Genomic DNA, 15,980 nt, shown 5'->3' with positions numbered 1-15,980 from the left:
TGCAGCATATTTTATTTATTCATTTATACATATTTGATGACGTAATAATAATATTGATTAATGATATATATATATATATATGTATATATATATACATATATATAGATATAGATATATATAGTTAATTATGTATTTATATTGAATATGCAAATATTAAGAACTCAAGCTTTTTGCATGAAATAGTGACGAGATGAATCCAGGTGAAATTATATATATGTATATATGTGTATATATATATATATATATATATATATATATATATATATATATATATATATATATATATATATATATATATATCTCTACACACACACACGTATATATGCAGGAATCCTGGCTTTTACCAGGATTCATCTCGTCACTATTTCATGCAAAAAGCTTGAGTTTTTAATATTTGCATATTCAATATAAATACATAATTGACCTGGTGACTTAAGTTAGAAAAACATGGCATTCAACATTCAAGTAAAAGGAATCTGTTAACTTAATTTTAATCTTTAAATTATTTTCTTTTAATCAAGACTACCATTAAATTTAATCAAGACTTTTACCAATTACTGATTTTGGTTGGCTGTTATGGTTCACTCTCTGGGTGTTTTTTTTTCTGGTAGATGAAATTTAAATAATCCCTGTGGGACATTGAAGCAGCAGAGAGTAGGATATACTGTAGATAAGAATAGAGCAAATACAGAGCATTGAAGGTAATATGACAAATAAAGCATCCTTGCTGCCAGATGCTTGCAGTTAACAGATCTACAAGTAAGGGGGTGTGTAAAATGTGCATTAATGGCTCTCTACATTATTATATTTGAAGGTCAGATGTACAGGTGGTGATTGCTAGCTGTTTGCATAGTCAGGTGTACAGAGGAAAAGAGCATACTGTACGTACATAATGTGTCTAGGCATGCAAATGTACAATGTAAGCTACTCACATTATTCACACATTTTCATACATTTCCATTTGATAATTCTACACTCTATCTAGACCTTCATGTCTTGACTGGATTTGAAGATTATGATCAGTACATTAGCCTAAGCACATACATTAACATAATGTATGTTGATAGTGGCTGGGCGACAGACTAGGCCATAACACTCTACAGCTGAAGAGTATTCTTCACAACAATATCACAGTAAGTGAAATTACAATGGGAGTTCTGTACTGGGACTGAATATTTCTCCAAGCTGTAACCAATGTTTGTCTGACTTCATAAAGTTCCCAAAGTTTTCAAGACCTGGAAATGATCAAATTCATTTCCAAACATTCCAGACCTGAGTAGGAACTCCAGACTGAGTCACAGACCTGAAGTATTTGCTTCTCAGTCAACCTACCTGTTCTGAGAGTTGTGGCTTTGAGACCCATCAGCTCTAGAGAGCCAGTCCTCTCCCCTGCTCCCTATCCCACTTCCCCCACGCCCAAGCCCCTTTTTCTGGCCCGAGGTGGCGGCTGCCCCCGCTGAACCTTGGAACACTGGATGATAGCTGCTGCCGTTCCTCTTGTGATTATCCATGGTCGGAAACAAGGAAGATGAGGAGAAGGAGGAGGAGGAAGAAGGGTTTTTTCTCCTCTTGGCTCCCACTACAGAATCCTCCATCTCTTTGGATGGGCAGCCGGCTTTATGCGTGCCATTACGGGGTTTACCGGGCATGGAAACAGGGGCTAGGGGTTGCGAGGCGTCTCGGATGCTGAACACCCCAGCCACGGACGCAGACTGGGGGAAAGCGGTGGTGTAGGAGAAGGAGTTGGAGGGGGAGGAGAGGAGCGGAGGGGTGAGGGAGGTGGGAGAGGGAGAGAGCGCCCGTTGGGAAGTGAAGGTGGCGCTACCAGAGGAGGAGAAGGAGAGGAGGCTCTCGGCAGCCAGGGGCACCTTCCTGGAACGCAGAGGACAGCACCATTTAAATGAGCAATGCACCAAGAAGGCTCTTTCACTGCCGATATAGATTCACAGTACTAAACTTTAAGTACCAGTCAATTCATCACTTCTACTGAACAACACAGACTTGGATTATTAGACAAAAAAGACAACACAAAAAAGACAAACTTTTTTATGTTTATTTAACTTGGGAGGTTTAAATCAGACTACAGTATGATTTTCTCAGCCGGTCTGGGATTCAAACTGTTGCTTCTACCACGATTTGATCAGCATGACACAATCCCTTTTGCTTTCCCCAACATCCTTCAATGATCTGTCAACTCTCTAATCAACAGAGACTGGCGTCTTGTGCCCAGATTGTGTCTAGATATGATTTAGCTGGATTACATTTATACCTGACATTAAAATGCGCCTCTCTGGTATGCACACTAAAATCGGATTCCTCACTCCCTCGTAAAACACAGATTGCTGAACACTTCACTTCCTCTCATATTATTTACATCCTTTCAAAGGGCCAGTAAACACCTCATCTTGCTTGTTCCTCGTCCGCGAGTATCTTTGACAAGTATGTTACTATCCAAGCTGCCTGCCACCTGTCTGACTTGCAGCAGCTTACTGGTAAGATCTGCATGCAAAAGTCCATTCACATGATTTCTATATGTGGTTTGGAGACGCATTGCATTTACCCTTTGTCCTCAATATGGCCAAATTTGTCTCTGGAGTTCTATGTCGTTAAGCTCTATCCCAAAAAAATGTGGCCACACAGGATGCATGTTCATGCCAGGTGTAAAGGGACACACACACACACACACACACACACACACACACACACACTCACCTCCACATCTGTGCGTTGAGGTGTTTCTCCACCATGCTCTGGAGCGCCAGCCTCATCCTGTCCCATCGCCTGTCAAACACATAGTGGCCCCGCCCCATGAGCCTGCTGCTGAATACACAACACTGGAGGGAGAGAGAGAGAGAGAGAGAGAGAGAGAGAGAAAGAGAGAGGAAGAGGCAAAGGAAGATAGGGAAGAGTGGGATGCATCGAGGGTGAGAGGGAAGAGGAGAATGATGGAGAAGTGAGGTGAAACAGGGAAAGGCAGATATGGAGGTGGCGATGGAGAAAGGGAGGAGAGAGGGAGGAGGATGAGGGATAGAGAAATGGAAGAGGAAAAGATGGGCACAAGGATGAAGAGGGCGTTGAGACAAAGGCGGGAAAAGAGAGAGAGATGGACGTGAGAGTGAAACAGGCATCAAATGACAGACAGAGATAGATGGAGAAGAACAGAGGACCAAGACAAGAAGAAGAGACACACAGAAAAAGTCCAAATTAACATTGACAGATATGAAGGATGATGAAACACGCAAACAATGCTAAAATCAGCTTCATGACTTCGCCCCTTCAGAGGTCTGAGCAACAATTTAAAGGGACTGGATAGATGTTAAAGGAACAGATTTCTGAACCGTCCCCAGAGCCAGGATACTTGCCTAGACTTCCCGGGAGAGTGGGCAGCCCAGCCTTCTAATTTCATTGGTTTAGTGACAATATATGCTGTATAATTAAAAGAGAGAAAATGGAGCCATGCATTCTTCCTTTTTTTTTTTTTATTTTAAAGATTTTATTTGTGGCATTTTATGCTTTATTCGAGAGATATAGTGAGAGAGAGATAGGAAGGTATGGGAGAAAGAGCGAGGGGAGGACATGCAGCAAAGGACCACGGGTCGGATTCGAACCCGGGTCGCTACGGGAAGGCCTGAGCCAAATGGTACGTGCCCTACTCGGTGAGCCACCAGGGCGCCCCATGCATTCTTCCTTTGACCCCCTTTTGGGTCTTGACCCGGATTTTGAAAAACACTGCCCTAGATGATTCTCCATTAATCCTATCTTGAGAGGTGGTAACAGTGGTCAGTTTAGCTGATGGAAAGAGCAGCATTTTCCTTTTTTATCCCCCCCCCCCACAGCAATGAAAATGTAAGTGTGATGAAATCTGGGTGTCAGAACCAAAATATCTATTTTTAAGACCTTTTTAATGCTACCTGGAATTGAATTTAAAACCAATTTAGAAAACAAAATAAAGAAACAAAGCTGACAAAACCAGCCTATTTCCAATTAAACATAGCTAATGAAGGTTCTGAAACTATAAATGGCCAGCGTAAGAAAAATGACAACAGGAAATTGTTTAGGGACATGAAGCCCAACTGTTAGTAAAAACAAATAACAAAAACAAAAACATATTTTGTGTATTGAACTAACCCTGTTCTGTATTAATCAAAGTGTGGGTATGCGAAGAAACCTGGCATGGCATGGTGAAAAAAATAAGAATTACATTTAATTCACATTTCTTTAATAATGTAATGATTTCATGATTTTATTTTTTAATAAATGTAGTTAAGATGTAAAAACATCCTTGCGGAAGACGCCACTTCTCTCAGGCCTTTCATAACAACTTGTTTATAACTCATATAGCGCTTAGTTGATTGGTGACGTGTCCTGAAGTAAGTGTTATCATAATACAATGTTTCATAAGTAGATATCATAGTGCTTACCCCTAGCGGCCGCGGGTGGCGAGTGTTGTAGTGACAGGCAGGTCTGTCGGTGTCCTCTGGGGATTCTGCGTCTCCCTCATCGCTGGAGAGCCGACCGCCGTCCCCCGCCGTCCTGACCCAGCTGTGGGGAGACGGCTCGGGGTGCGAGGCCGGGGCGGGGGCTGGAGCTGGGGGCAGAGGACTGGAGATGGAGGTGGAGGTGGCCGACCCTGGAACTCTGGGATATGGATGCGATAGAGAGAGGCAGGGGTGAAGGAAAGAAGAGAGAGAGAGAGAGGAGGAAGTAGGGGAAGTGAGAGAGAAAGGGTAAAAGAGGAGGAAGGACAGAGCATAGGAGAGAGACGGGGGGGGGGGAGAAGATGGGAGACAAAAAAGAGGGAGAGAGAAGTGAGGAAATGAAGAGGGAGGGAGAGAAGAGAGAGGAAAGCAAGAGGGAGAAAGAGAAAGGAGAGGAAGTAAGCGGTAAAGAGAGTGATAGGGAGAAGGAGGAAGAGAGAGACCAGGAGAGAAAAAGGAGGGGGAGTGAAAGGCAGAGCGAGGGAGGAGATAGAGAGTATGAATGATAGGGAGGAGGAGGAAGGGAGTGAGAAAAAGAGTGGGAGTGAGTCAAAGGGAGGAGAAGATGGATAAAGAAAAAGGGAGGAAGAAAGGGTGGGTGAGGAAAACAAGATAGGGGAGAAAAGGGAGAAAGAGTAAGAGAGGCAGCAGGGGGAGTGGAGAAAGAAAAAGGAGAGGAAGAAGGAAAAGGAGAAGACAAAGAAAAAGAGACAGAGAAAGAAAGAAAACGGTTCATGAATAAACACAAATGGTTGATGTTTGTTCTAAAGTTTACTACTGAGGCAAAAACCCAAATAACTTCCTTCTTGGAAACAGATGAATTTTCTAAGCAGAAAGAGGAAACGAGTTTCCTACAACATCCCTTTCACAACGACAGACTGTCCATTCTTTCACTATTGTTTCTACTTTCGTCGTCTGGTGATTTTTAGGGCAATCTAGTTTACAGCATCCCCTAGTGGGGGAAACATGAACTGACAAGGACTGCTCCTGCATCAGGCTGGGGTCAGTCCAGTTAAACTTCAGCGTGTGTGTTTTGTAGTCTGTAGTTTTGACAGTGTGTGTATGTGTGTGTGTGTGTGTGTGTGTGTGTGTGCACCTCTATCGATTTTTGTTTTCCAGGAAACAAAAATTAGTTTACCTGCTTTCCATCCTGCTTGTTAAGTGCAGCATGTGTGTATGTGTGTTTTCCTGTAGTTCTATCTTTGTGAGGACCATATATCCAAACAAATGGCATTTAAAACCCTAAAAAAAAAAACTTTAAATGATGCCATTTTCAGTTCAAATTTAGGAATAAAGATTTGACTCTTCAGGCTGTGGTTAAGGGTTTTGGGATAAATTTAAGTCAGCCACCCTGCTGGTTTGTTCTTCAGTGTATTGGCGTGTTTTGGGTTTGTTCATGTATGTGTGGGTGTCTACCTTGGTATGTGTGCATTCGCCAGCCGTAGTTTCAGGGTGGACAGGAGTCGTCCATTGGGGCAGTGAGGCTTGCTGGGAGACGTGGTCTCTTGTGACGTGACACTCTGGCTGCCGCCGTCCTTCCTTCCCTGTCCTCCCTCCCTGTCTTTCTCCTTCTCCTTCGCTCCCTCCTCCTTCGCCCGCCCCTTGTGCTCGGCCAGGAGGATATCGAAATGTTTTCTTCGGCCTGGGACAGCTCGGCGGTGGGTTAACGAGTGGGTCTGCACCAGATAATACAGATAAAGAGGTTATTAGTAGTTTCATGCTTGTCCTTTGGCATCATCCTGGTTAGCGTTAGAAACTTGATGGACTGTCTTCCTAATCACTACACCATCATTTGGATTTCTAGCTGTTCTCCAATTGGTTGCCTGATAAAATAGTGAAAGCAGCTGGTGAATTTCTCGTTTTAACAGATGAGGATAAAAATAAAATATTTCTTGTACTCATTCTGACGTGATATTTGGGATTCGGTTGTGTAAGGTGCTGTCCTATCCTGTACATTCATAATAAAATATTCTAGATAACTATGGAGACAGATCTTACGACAATTTATTGCTGAAGCAAAACAAACAAAAAATAGGGCAATTGCAGTACAGTTTGTTTATATACCATGATACAAGAATCCACAACAGATACTGAAACTGACAGCAGGAGTAAAAATGGGAGCTACCTGTGATGTTACGTACTTTTGTTACATTGTCGTCAATGTTTGTCATAATGCCAGTTTCTTGGCCAGGTCTCTCTTGAAAATGAGGCTCTCAATAGGACAACCAGTATAAAAGAAGGTTAAATAAGAAAACTGCTCCTACTGCTTAAAAATCTTGAGAGAAATACTGCATTTTGTTGAAAAAACACAACAAAATATCAGACAAGGTGATTAATCTCACCAACCTCTCCAAGAACCAACACGCTAGCCTAATAAACCCTTTATTACTTAATAACCAGTTTGAAATGATCAGAAAGGCTGCTAGGGGTAATTAAAGGGCAGCGAAATACAATATTAGTGCTCCAAGATGTTCTAGCCTCACCAAACATCTATAATTACCTTGTCAGGGGCAGAGTAGGCCCTCTAATGCTTAAGCAGTGCTATCCAGTATTAACAGAGAACTGGGGGATGCAGACATATCAGAGAGAGAGACAGGGAGAGAGACAGAGAGAGAGAGACAGGATCACAGCTGGAGTCCTACTGTAGTCGTGTCAGTGGGCCTTCAATGTTTTAACTCCCATAAACAAACTAAGCTTCCTTCCTGCTGTTCCTAGTCAGCTGACCCAATATAGGAACTAGGAAGAGGTGTCTGCAAACTCTGATTGGTTAAAAAATGTCTCCCCCACAAAACTGTACAGTGGTGAAATTCCCTCAAAACTTTGCACACTGAAGCAAATTCCTTTTTCAGGGGGCTATGTTCTGTCTTGTTCTGAGAGTATGAGAGTGAATGTGTGTGTGTGTGTGTGTGTTTATCTGCACATGTGTCCATACACATGAGAGATTGTTTGCAGTGCACTGGACCACAGGTGTGTACATGTGCGTCCGTATATTTGCACTATACATTTCCATGCAGATGGATGATGAGATGGTTTGAGCGGTTTTGGAGTGTGTGTGTGTGTGTGTGTGTGTGTGTGTGTGTGTGTGTGTGTGTGTGTGTGTGTGTGTGTGTGTGTGTGTGTGTGTGTGTTTGTGTGTGTGTGTGTTTGTGCATGTTACCTTGCAGGTGAGAGACCGCGTGCAGGGCCGTTTGCTCTCGGGGTCCTGGACTCCACAGTGCTTGTTAGGATCAAACACTCTCCCTGTAAAACACACATACACACCACACACACACACTTTAGACTGGTACGGTACTCATAGATCATCATTTATTTATTCCTTCCTTCCTTCATTATAAAGAGCAAATCCCATTTGCTGGGAGCACTGCAATATCATGAGTGCATTCATTTGTTCACTGACTACCATCCGGCTCTTCATTTGTTCACTGAATCACTCACTAACAAGTTTGCTCATTTATTCACATATTCACTATGGCTAGTCTAAGAGTAATGCTCTGTGTAAGGTTTCAAACAGAAACACAGGGCAATGAAGCATCTTTGTTGAAAAACACCATGCTGAGCCAAATCGCTCTTGACAGGACATACTGACAGCCTGGCAGGAGTCGTCTGTGACTGACAGCCCAACAAACTCTCCAGTGGTTTACTGAATAGAATCTAGAGGGAAGAGAACACTTTTCATGATGAAATGTAACCCTTCACTTTTTATTGTTTCATCAGTTTGCATTAAAAGTATTTGATTTTTGTTTCTTATGGCAATTCTGTGTTATGTGATGAAATACTGCAGGTGTGAGGAGTAGCTGAGTAAAGAACAGTAAAGATCAGTAAAGAACATCCTTAAAAGTATTATGGCTTTGTTACCAGCACTTGTGTATTGACTGAAAAATGTTCTTGTATTCTAGTAAGAAGTATGCATAAGTATTAAAACCAGCAGAAAACAAGACTGATTGCTGACTAACTCCCTGGTTTCCACAAGAGTTGACATAGGAACCAGCTAAGGGAATCTAACCCTACTTTATTTATTTACTTTACTTTGGAATTATCAGCACAGCTGGAACATATCTTTGACCAATCAGACTGCTCATCTGAAACTTTTCTTCTTTGTGTGCAATACAGGTGCCTGTGCACATCACCCACAGTACACACAGAAAGTCGTAAAATCTGTATCAACTAAAAGGTGAAATATGACTTTTTAAAAAATACTTTAATTCTATTTTTGTAGCACCTACAAAAAAAGTTTACTCTTGGGTATACTGGTAAATGTTGAGACCAACTTTATTTCTAGAACCATTTGAAACCAAGCTTTTGTGAATCTTCTATATTAATATTAATGGTAAAAACACTTCCTGGAAACACAGTGGGGACAGGACCTCTGTGCTCCATTGAAGCAAAACAAACAATAACAAACAACCTCCAATCAGCAGGTAATCTTAAATACTGTTATTGTCAGAAGGCTGTAATCTAGTGCTGGCCTTTGCTATAATCCCTGTAATCTTCGTGTGTGTATGTGAAGTGTGAGAGACGACAGCTCCAGTGGATACAAGTAGATAGACAAATAGTCAGACACACACGCATGCATACATACATAAACAAACACAAGCACACACTCAGACACAAACAGCCTCACACGCTCACTCACACGAGTTCACAAACACTAAAATAAAAATGAGGAGTCATGGTTGTCACGATAAGTCAATAGGATACTTGAGGGGGAGCGAACGAGAGAGAGAGAGAGAGAAATTGTGTGTGAGAGAGAGTGTGAGAAAGAAAAAAATATAGGACAGAGCATGAGTGTGTGAGAGAGAAGGAGAGAGGTCGAGGCAGGAGGTGGAGAGTGTGTGTGAGAGAGAGAAAGAGAGGATGAAAAAAAATAGAGAGAGACACAGGAGGAGGGGAGAAATTTTTAAAAAGAGAAGCAGCTTTTGGCAGCAGGAGCTCATGAATTAGAGTGTGTAAATCAGAGGCATGGAGCACAGCAAGACGCAGCACAAACGTGGAGACAGAAGAGCGAGTAAGAGAGAGATGAGAGGAGAGGGAGGAGGGGAAAAGATAGATACAGTAGATAGAAAGAGAGAGAAGAGACAAAAAAGAAAGAAACAAACACATTAAAAAAAAGTGTCTGAATGTAGTAATAGCGTATTTGTACAAAAAGCATCTATTGACAAAACAATTTGTCCTAATTATTAAACCTGTCCTGACCTCTCATATTTTGTGAGTGGGTCAACTCCCTCGTATTTGTAATGTACTTGGCAATAACGTTAATTCTGATGCAGAGGAGGAGGGGGAAAGTTGGAATGAGAGAAAACAGAAGAAGCTAGGGGACTAGAGAGTGAATCAGACAGAAAGTGAAAGAGGCGTCAGGGGAACAGAGAGAAAGGGAGAAAGAAAGAAGAGAGAGCGAGTAAGAGAGAGAAGGCGATTAAGACCTGTAGGGAGGCGTCCCTCCCTTTCCAAAAACACACAGTCTCCCCGCCCCACCAAACTCTCAGCGCTGGAGACTTTCCAAAGGTTACCGAGATAAGAACTGGTGTGTGTGTGAGCTTGTGCTTGCATTAGGAATTAGTCTTTTACGGCATAATGCTTTTCTGTGAGTAATTTCTGTTGCAGATCCAGGAATTCTCAACTTTTCCAGCGCAGGAACGGTGGTAGCCTGGAAGTTACAGAAGTAGGCTTGTGACTGGAAGGGTGCTGGCTCAAATTCCCAATGTGGGCGGGGAAAATGAAAGGGTATTGCTCTCCCCTCCCTCAACAACTGTGGTCGAGGTGCCAATGAGCAAGGCACTTAATTCCCAGCAGGAAAAGACTGTGGTTTTGCTAGGAAGCTCCAGAGCGTGAAAGTGTGGAACTGTGTCAGTGTGGCATTGCTGGAAAAAGCCAGCATGTATGCCAAGTTGATTTTCCCCTGGATGAATACAGAAATGGCCAACGAAAACTGACAAATGACAAAAAACATGAAACTTGGCATCAATTTACTCCAAAACTGACCTGAGAGTCTTTTGTGCGACGTGGAGGAAGTCTTCGTTCCGTTCTGGTTCTTCCTCTGCAGCGGCGATGATGATGACGATGATGATGATGGTGGAGGGGCGCCGGATCTGTGAGAGGGCGAGGGCGACGGGGAGGGTCTCCGATCCAGCGAGGAGGGAGAGGCGGTGGATGACAGTCGTCTATCCAGGGGAGAGCGTGCCGGACTGGGCCGCCCGTCCAGAGAGGACGGAGGCGTGGCGGAGCGCGGTGTGGACGGCCCACCGGTGCCGCGACCGTTCACGAGCTTTTCGCCGGAGCGTTGGGAGGCCGGCGGGGTGAGGGAGGGGGATTTGAGGGAGGAGGGAGAGGGGGAGGAAGAGGAAGAGGAGGAGGAGGAGGAGGAAGAGGTGAGGCGGATGTGTGACGCTGCGTCGGCTCGGCTGAGGCAGGGCATCTTCTCCAGGCTTACGACTGGGAGGGATACGCTGGAGAGATGAAGGGAGAGAGGAAGAGAAGCTTAGAGTGAGTGATATACATTTGTGTGTGTGTGTGTGTGTGTGTGTGTGTGTGTGTGTCTGTTGGGGGGGGTAGAGGGAGAGAAAGGTGAGGGAAGGAGGAAAATATGAAGAGGGCAGGATATAGAGAAAGAGAGAGAAGAGGAAAGAAAGGAATGGAGCAGAGAGAGGGAGAGAGGAAGGGGAGTGACAGACAGGAAAGGACAGAGGGAAAGATGGAGGGAGGAAAGGATGAAAGGAGATAGGGAGAGAAACAGAGGGTAGAGAGACAGAGAGGCAGGAGTAATAGAAGTGGGGAAGGGGGGTAGAAAGAAGAAATACAGTTACAGACATACTGTATGTCCATGTATGCATGCACACGCTCTTGATTTTTTTTTATTTGCGTAACAACAGTGAGTGTCTGAGTTTCTTACCTTGTGCCTTCTTATTTTTACTGTTATTTTACGAGTATGATGGTTGTTTTTATTGCCAATGATTAAAACAGACGTTGTAAACTGTTTTTATAAAGTGCTATACAAAAAAGTGTGTTGTTATTAAAATAACTTCAATAACTTCAAGAATAAATTCAGTAATCAAGTGCGCAAGTAAGCCATGCTAATAAGAGAAACAGTATGTGCGCACCATGTCTTGTTGCGAGCTCCCTTGGGTGGGTAGACAGCGAGCGGGGCCTTGCTGAAGCGGGAGTGGGGGTAATCCTTGGGGACCCTGAAGGCCAGCGTGTCCCCGGGGCTGGGGGCCACAGCGGGGGCCACCGCAGGGGCCTTGGGCTTCATGGGGACCAAAGGGCTCCTGGAGGGAACGGGGGAGCTGTGGCGCTTCTCTGAAAGACGCAAAGACCGAGACAGATGACTGAGACAGATGAGTACAAATGCGCAAATGCATGAGTAAGCTTGCATAAATGCAGAGACACATTCATACCAACACTCACACACATACCACAAGATCAACAGATCAACACAGGATATGCACTGCTACTAACAAGATGCGTACTTAACAGTAAAGATCATGCATCGCTAGTTGGTACTTTTCGGGAATATAATATCATGATCAGATGCAGGTCACAGACAGATGGCTGGGTTGTAATGCAGAAGACAATACAATCAGTGCCAGAAAGTTTAGACGATCACAGGAAAGTATTTAAAAATCTACTTAGCATACTTTTCTGTAATTAGCTATTTGTCTGACACCATCTGAAGTGTCCTGATGTGGTAAACCCCACCCATCTGTTCCAACTCCAAGCAGTTTAAGCAAATGCCAAAAATTATATGTAAATACCGCTCAACCCAGATCTGATCAGAATACACAAGTGAAAGGAGGTTGAGAGACAGAAGGTAGAGGGGAAAAACAAAAGGAGGCTGAAGGGGAAAACCGAGGACAGGAGAGGAGAGGAGCACACACTTACGGTTTTTGCTATGCATGTCTTTGTGGGAGTAGGGTGGGGAGGGAATGAGGGGGTGTGGTCCAGGACAGTCTGTCTCTCTCTGTCTGTCTCACTGGGAAACTACTGAACCTGAATGAAAACAGAGGAGTGAACAAGTCAGAAACACACAGAAAGGAGGTGGGGAAAAACACACATTGTGCTGGAGTACACGCACACACACACATATACAAAATTCTACAGTCTTAATAATGGTGTGCATATTTGCTCATTAACTGTAACATTTTGCTATAAAATTAGCTGTGATGTGATTGTCATGTCCACTGTTAAAAACAGTAGCACCTAATGATCTGCTTCATGCCTTCATTTGGTTCAAATTTGAAGTTGTAGCCTGAATCCCTGCAAAAAGGCCTTCAAGTAGATAGCCCAAGACAGATGTCTGAGTACAAATGCACATGTAAGCTCACACAGATGCACAGACACGCATACCAACACACACACCACAAGATCAAACGAGATACTAACCAGACACATACTGGAAAAGTAAAGCTACTTGGTAAAAAAGCCTTCAAGTAGATCGAGTGAGACAGACAGATGTCTGAGGAAAAGTGTACAAATGCATGCTTTGCTATAAAAAATAGTATACTGGTAAGCATGTTGGGGAATATGATGGTAAATGAAGGATGTGGCTGGTAATTTTGTCTAATCTACCAGCCGCTTTGGCAGGTAAACAATCATCATCTCTTCAAAAGATCTAGCTGACCAGTAAAAGAGTGAAAAGTGGTGAATTTTATGATGAACCAGCCGCTGTGGTTAGTTTCCTGCCCCGCTGGTAAGTTGCACATCAAAAGCAGCAGGGAACGGGGAAATTATTAAATAAACCCTATATATAAAGCAACTCACAGAGACTAGAGGACGCAGACTGCTGAATTTAAAAAGGTAGTCAACAGTAACTGATGATGTATTTAGAGAAAATGCAGTCAGTTTCAAGTCCTAACTGTCTGAGGATTTACTATGAGAACACAGTAAGTAGAGCCATTTGTTAATCATAAGAAGTGTCTGAGTCATGATTATTCACTTCGAAAACATACACACACGCACACAAAAACGACATGCATACACACAAATACAGACTACTAAACAATATCCAGAAATAAATACATAGAAAAAATACACAGAAATACACACTCACACATAAACAGAAGTGTCCATGAACATCTTTTCTCAGGCCTTGTGTAAATACACTTGGCAGACCGAGTGTCACGTAGAAGCCAAGACGGCTGCAGCCAACTCCCTAATACCAGGCACACACACGCACACACACACACGTACACACACAGTGACGAAGAGACAGGCAGACTAACACATAACCAGGAACAGCATATCTGAAAAACTGAGGACATACAGTAGTTTGTCCCGACTTTGACCAAGAGGTATCTTAGGGGTTAAGGTGAGGATGAGTTTTGACTATTAGTAGGATTAAGTTAAGGGATTAATTTAAGGAAAAGCCTCACCAACATAGTAATACAGAGGCAACATGCCATTTGGTTGACGCCTTTACCCAAAGTGCTTTTGGGAAACAAACCCCTGACCGAGGTAGTATTGGTGTCATACTCTACCCAATAAGCGGCACAAGCATTTGTGTGTGTCACAATGATGTACAGCCCAGTTAATGAGTGTAGTAGTACTAACAGCAGCACGTCGGAACAACAGGGCTGAATAAACAGATTGACCCTGTGTGTTTGCTCAAAGTGCATGAGTGCACATAAAAGTGTGCCACAGGTGAGAGAAGGCGAGTGTGTGCGAGTGTGTGTACGTATAAAAGGTATAGCCAATGTATGCATTTATATAGCAGGTGTGTGTGTGGGCATGATGCCGTGTGGACACCAATGTGTGTGTATGTGTGTGTGTGTGTGTGTGCGTGCACTTCTGTCCAAGGTATGTACAACCAACAGTGTGTGTGTGAGTTCGGCTGTGCATGTCAATGTGTGTGCACATATAAGCCTACTTCATGCACAGTATATGAGATTTTTTAGCATAATTTGTGTTTGTGTGTGTGTGTGTGTGTGTGTGTGTGTGTGTGTGTGTGTGTGTGTGTGTGGCAGGTGTGTAAATAGGCCACTGGAAGCAGACAGTCAGGGAGGCAGCTGTATTCAGACTAGCAGGATCAAAGTCCAGAGCCCCATTCACAGGTATGCAGCTACAACAGTAACAATTTAAGCCACTGTTTCACACATCACAGCCACACCAATTCAGTCGACCCAGCTATACGGTTCAGTGGAGGTTTACACTCCACTGAGCACTCTGACAGTTTTTGGAAAACTATATGTGTGCATGGGTATGTGTGTGTGGAGGGTTGGTATTTGAACAGAGGATGATTTTTTTTACACACACACACACTTCTAACTACTAATGCATTTGTTTGTTTTTTTATTTTGCCAGACAGTAAAGTGAATAATAAAGCCAATACCATATACCATGTACTTGTGACATTGTGGGTTCAAATTTGACTGCCATACAACCGCTGTTGCATGCCATCCGCACTTTGTTTCCTTCCTCTTCATAATTTATTATCTTAAAAAAAAAAGCCAAAATGAAAAACCTACCATTTTGAAAAAAACAGTGATTCTTACAAAATGACACTTAGCACAAGTTCAAACAAATTATAGTGATTTTTATAAAGATAGTAGGTAGCTTAAGTTTTAGGTATCTAGCTCACAAGTAACTTCCAATGAGTGCAATAGTAAAATAAACACAAAATGATAGCAGGCAACTTAAATCCTTAGCCGACAAAATGATTTAACTTTTTACAGTGTGGTTCTCGTTCTATATTTAAGAGAAAATGAATGAAAAACTGGCTATTGTTTTTGTTTTTTTCCCCAAAAACAGATGTGTCGTGTTTAGGAATAGAACTCTTCAAGTGAGTAAGGAGCCAGATTGGAGCTACCCGTACAGATTTACAATACATGGACGGCTGCCCAGGCAAGGTCACTAATCCACTCAACTACAAGGGCACCCTCACTACTACACTCTCCTGTCCGTCGTTATGGCAATGCTGAGAGCCCAGCTGGCCACCGATTGGCTGCTGGCTCAGCCTGTGGGCGGACCCACCGCAGGAAGAGGAAGCAGAGGCTCTCAGAGCTCAGCTGGGTTTGTTTACATCTAAAGAGGGAGTGAAGGAGAGAGAGAGAGAGATAGAGAGAGAGAGAGAGAGAGAGAGAAAGAGAGAGCGAGAGCGAGAGAGCGAGAGAGAGAGAGAGAGAGGAGAGAGAGAGAGAGAAAGAGAAAGAGAGAAATTAGAAAAGCAGGAGGGAAAAAGAAAAAACAGAGAATTCTAGAGAGAGACAGAAAGAATAAACAAGATGAAGAGTGCCAAGATCAGAGAGAAAAAAAAAAGAAAAAAAAAGAATTACCTAGCCTTGATGTCGCAGCTTGCAGTCTAATTGGCCTCAACCAACACTTCAGCCATAGCCGAGCCACAATGATAATAACAACAACAATAACATCAGTGACAAAACTGTGAAATAAGCTACACCACCAGTAAAATAAAAGAAAAACTTCTCTGGTTAAGGGCAAAAGTTTCCAACAATAGCCAAATGTAATGTGGAACAACTGCACCACAGCCCACACACATACACAGGAACACACACA

General features: G+C 43.1%; 1 protein-coding gene across 1 annotated transcript; it reads right to left on the bottom strand.

The window, feature by feature from the left end:
- Positions 1–1,332: 1,332 nt before the first annotated feature.
- LOC139639301 (ataxin-7-like protein 1) lies at positions 1,333–12,462 on the bottom strand (the record flags this gene model as incomplete). Its single annotated transcript, XM_071513386.1, has 8 exons — positions 12,354–12,462; positions 11,573–11,771; positions 10,458–10,921; positions 7,636–7,718; positions 5,895–6,154; positions 4,422–4,638; positions 2,713–2,834; positions 1,333–1,872 (listed from the first exon to the last, which is right to left on the bottom strand). Coding segments are annotated over exons 1-8 (1,901 nt in total), but the record flags the coding sequence as incomplete, so codon positions are not given.
- Between the last annotated feature and the right edge of the window lie 3,518 nt (positions 12,463–15,980).

Source organism: Centroberyx affinis, unplaced genomic scaffold, assembly GCF_046629955.1.
Source record: "Centroberyx affinis isolate AG114_WGS23_722 - 3 ecotype Tasmania unplaced genomic scaffold, CSIRO-AGI_Caff_v1 ptg007087l_1, whole genome shotgun sequence".
Taxonomy (NCBI): domain Eukaryota; kingdom Metazoa; phylum Chordata; class Actinopteri; order Beryciformes; family Berycidae; genus Centroberyx; species Centroberyx affinis.
This window is presented reverse-complemented; position numbering and strand designations above follow the sequence as displayed.